This window comes from Lagenorhynchus albirostris, chromosome 5 (genome assembly GCF_949774975.1).
Source record: "Lagenorhynchus albirostris chromosome 5, mLagAlb1.1, whole genome shotgun sequence".
Taxonomy (NCBI): Eukaryota; Metazoa; Chordata; class Mammalia; order Artiodactyla; family Delphinidae; genus Lagenorhynchus; species Lagenorhynchus albirostris.
This window is the reverse complement of record NC_083099.1, coordinates 59,079,907-59,082,821: the sequence shown is the minus strand read 5'-3', so window position 1 is coordinate 59,082,821 and position 2,915 is coordinate 59,079,907. Positions and strand designations below refer to the sequence as shown.

The 2,915-nt window shown below is 42.6% G+C and overlaps 1 protein-coding gene across 1 annotated transcript; it reads left to right on the top strand.

Moving 5' to 3' along the window:
* Window positions 1-717: 717 nt before the first annotated feature.
* LOC132520226 (endothelial differentiation-related factor 1-like) lies at window positions 718-1,324 on the top strand (the record flags this gene model as incomplete). Its single annotated transcript, XM_060149019.1, has 1 exon — window positions 718-1,324. A coding segment is annotated over one exon (543 nt), but the record flags the coding sequence as incomplete, so codon positions are not given.
* Between the last annotated feature and the right edge of the window lie 1,591 nt (window positions 1,325-2,915).

The window sequence follows — 2,915 nt, the reverse complement described above, 5'->3', positions numbered from 1 at the left end:
AAATTATGTTATGGGAGATACTGTTCAAATAGTTTCCCAGACAGATGATTTTTTCATATTCTCTTGCCAAAATATGGGTGCTGCAAGTGTTTCTTTGAATGGTAGCATGGCAGCAAATATTATTAAGGCAGTGTTTTTTAAATGAGAAGCTAATAATCATATTAATAATAAATTGGAAAATACTCTTCCCACTCTATCTGACATTGTCCTTGCCCCCTTTTTTATTGGGATATCTTGCACAAATACATTACCTAGAGTTCCAGGCGCAGGTAAACAGATGTCTCCAAAATAACATGAAAAAAAAAAAAGAAAGCCTTACCATTATTTGATGGCTGTTGGGACAAAAATGCAATAATATGCTATATCTTTAAAGGATCAGCTTGGGTCAGCTTGGATATTGGCATGGAGACTATTGTTTTTCTGACCAAAGGAGTCCAATAATGTGAAATTTAATACATTTGATCAAACCCTTGACAATCCTGTGCGCAAAAATTAAAATGCCATTACACAATACCGGCACCTATGCACATAAAGAAAAACGACAAAAACAACTTTGTGCGACCTAAGGCATTCTGAAATTTTAAAAAAGCTTCATTCTAGGAAGCGGCCGAGCGACGAGGGGACGTAGTGTCGCCGGGTCTCCAGCAGCTGCCCAAGAGCCGCCTGACGGACCACCTGCCCAGTCTGCCCCGCCTGCCCCGCCATGGCTGAGAGTGACTAGGACACGCGACGGTGCTGCGCAAAAAGGGCCCCACGGCTGCCCAGGCCAAGTCCAAGCAGGCCATCTTAGCAGCTCAGAGACGAGGAGAGGATGTGGAGACTTCCAAGAAATGGGCCGCCGGCCAGAACAAACAGCATTCGATCACCAAGAACACAGCCAAGCTGGACCGGGAGACTGAGGAGCTGCACCACGACCGGGTGACCCTGGAGGTGGGCAAGGTGATCCCGCAGGGCCGGCAGAGCAAAGGGCTGATGCAGACGGGCCAGGCGACAAAAATCAACGAAAAGCCACAGGTCATCGCGGACTATGAGGGTGGCCGGGCCATTCCTAAGAACCAGGTTCTGGGCAAGATCGAGAGCCATCGGCCTCAAGCTCTGGGGGAAAGCCATTGGGAAGCCAATCGCGAAGGGGCCGAGGGCGAAATGAACACAAAGCCTCGAAATCAGTGCATTCCGGCTGATCTTGTCTGCCTGGTTCCCCTTGACCACCAGTGCCAGCGTGGGTCTCTTCACGCGGCCACGCGGAACACAGGACGGTAGCCCTGCCCGGGAACCCCCTTTACCAGTACCTGCTGTCAAACTCACAAACAAAACCTTGCAAGGTGTTTGCTTCTCCTGATTATTTTCCTCCCTGTCCCCGTCCTTCACGTGGGGTGCAGAACGCTGCCTTCCTCTCCCCCGGGGTCTGCCCCGTCATGGGTCTGGCTCCAGGGAGCTCGGAGGGGGACCACCTCGCACGGGGTGGGCAGCCACCGTCTGGGAGAGGAGCTGCATCTTCATCCTGGCTCGTAGAGAAGCTAATAAACATTTGTTGCCCTTATAAATAAATAAATAAATAAATAGCTTCATTCTAATTTTAGCAAATCATCATACTTTGTTTACTCCTTAGACAAAAGCTAGAACAGAAAAATGATTCAAATAAAAATGTTATATCAGAAACTAGAGGAATAAGAGCAAGATTTATACACATATTTCAAAGTAAGGAGATTATAAAAATCTAAAACAATGCATAATTCATGACAAATCTTGGCATATTTGAAATGTCTTTGAATATTAATTGGGTACCCACATAGAAGAAGTTTCTATAAATTCTGTCCTATGATGAACCTATGGAGAACTTTTTATATTTATATAATAATTGAGAAGTGCTGAAAAAACTGAATTGAAAAGTTGGGAGTACCTCATAAGAATGATTTTTGAATCATAAGTACATTTTTTAGATTTTGGAAAAGTGGGAAGGGTTGTATGTTAATGATGATTACAAACTGTTGATATGAGGCTTAAAATTGCCTTAACAACAAATGTCATCTTTATCGTTTAATGATATCCACAACATAGATGCACCAGTCATGTTGCCACACAAAATCCGTGGACCATAAGTAATCTCTCTTAGAAGGCTATTCCAGTCTTCAAATCTCTATGTGGTCACTAAATGTTTTGAGATGGAGTTGCCCCATAGCCCATTGGTACATTTATTTTAAACTCTACGGGCAAGCAGTAGTTAACTATGCGAGTCATGCAATGACTAGACTGTAGCAAGAAAGTTGCCTACAGCAAATAGAATATTTCTTTCTGGAAATATGACTTGTGTAATGATCAACCATGTATCTTTTGGGAATCATATTATTGAACTATTAACATCTAAGTAGTATATGTTGAAAAATAGTTTTAGATGGAAGTGTTTGTCAGAAAACAGAAGATTTAGACAGTTGGGTGAGCTTAAGATTATATTATCCAAGACAGAATAATTGCTAATAATACTTAATAGATATTGCTGATTTTCCTTTACGATAATAAAGAAACCTATGTTGTGACAATTAATTATTCCAGACATTCATATAAGTCAAGGTAAATCAAATTCTCTTCTAACAAAATTTCTAAGTATGAAGACAGAGATCAAACAGTGATCCCCTTCATCATCATAAACATGTGCCACATTGTTCAGGATCCTGGCTGTATCCGTTTCCTAGGGCTGACATAGCAAAATACTAAACTAGGTGGCTTAAAACAGCAGAAACGCATTCTCTCACAGGCTAGAAGTCTGAAATCAAGGTGTCAGCAGGGCCATGATCTCTCTGAAGGCTCTAGGGGAGGATCCTTGTTCGACTCTTCTAGTTTCTTGTGGCTGCTGGCATTCACTGGCTTGTTAATGCATAACTCCAATCTCCATCTGTCTTCACATGGTCTTCTCCACT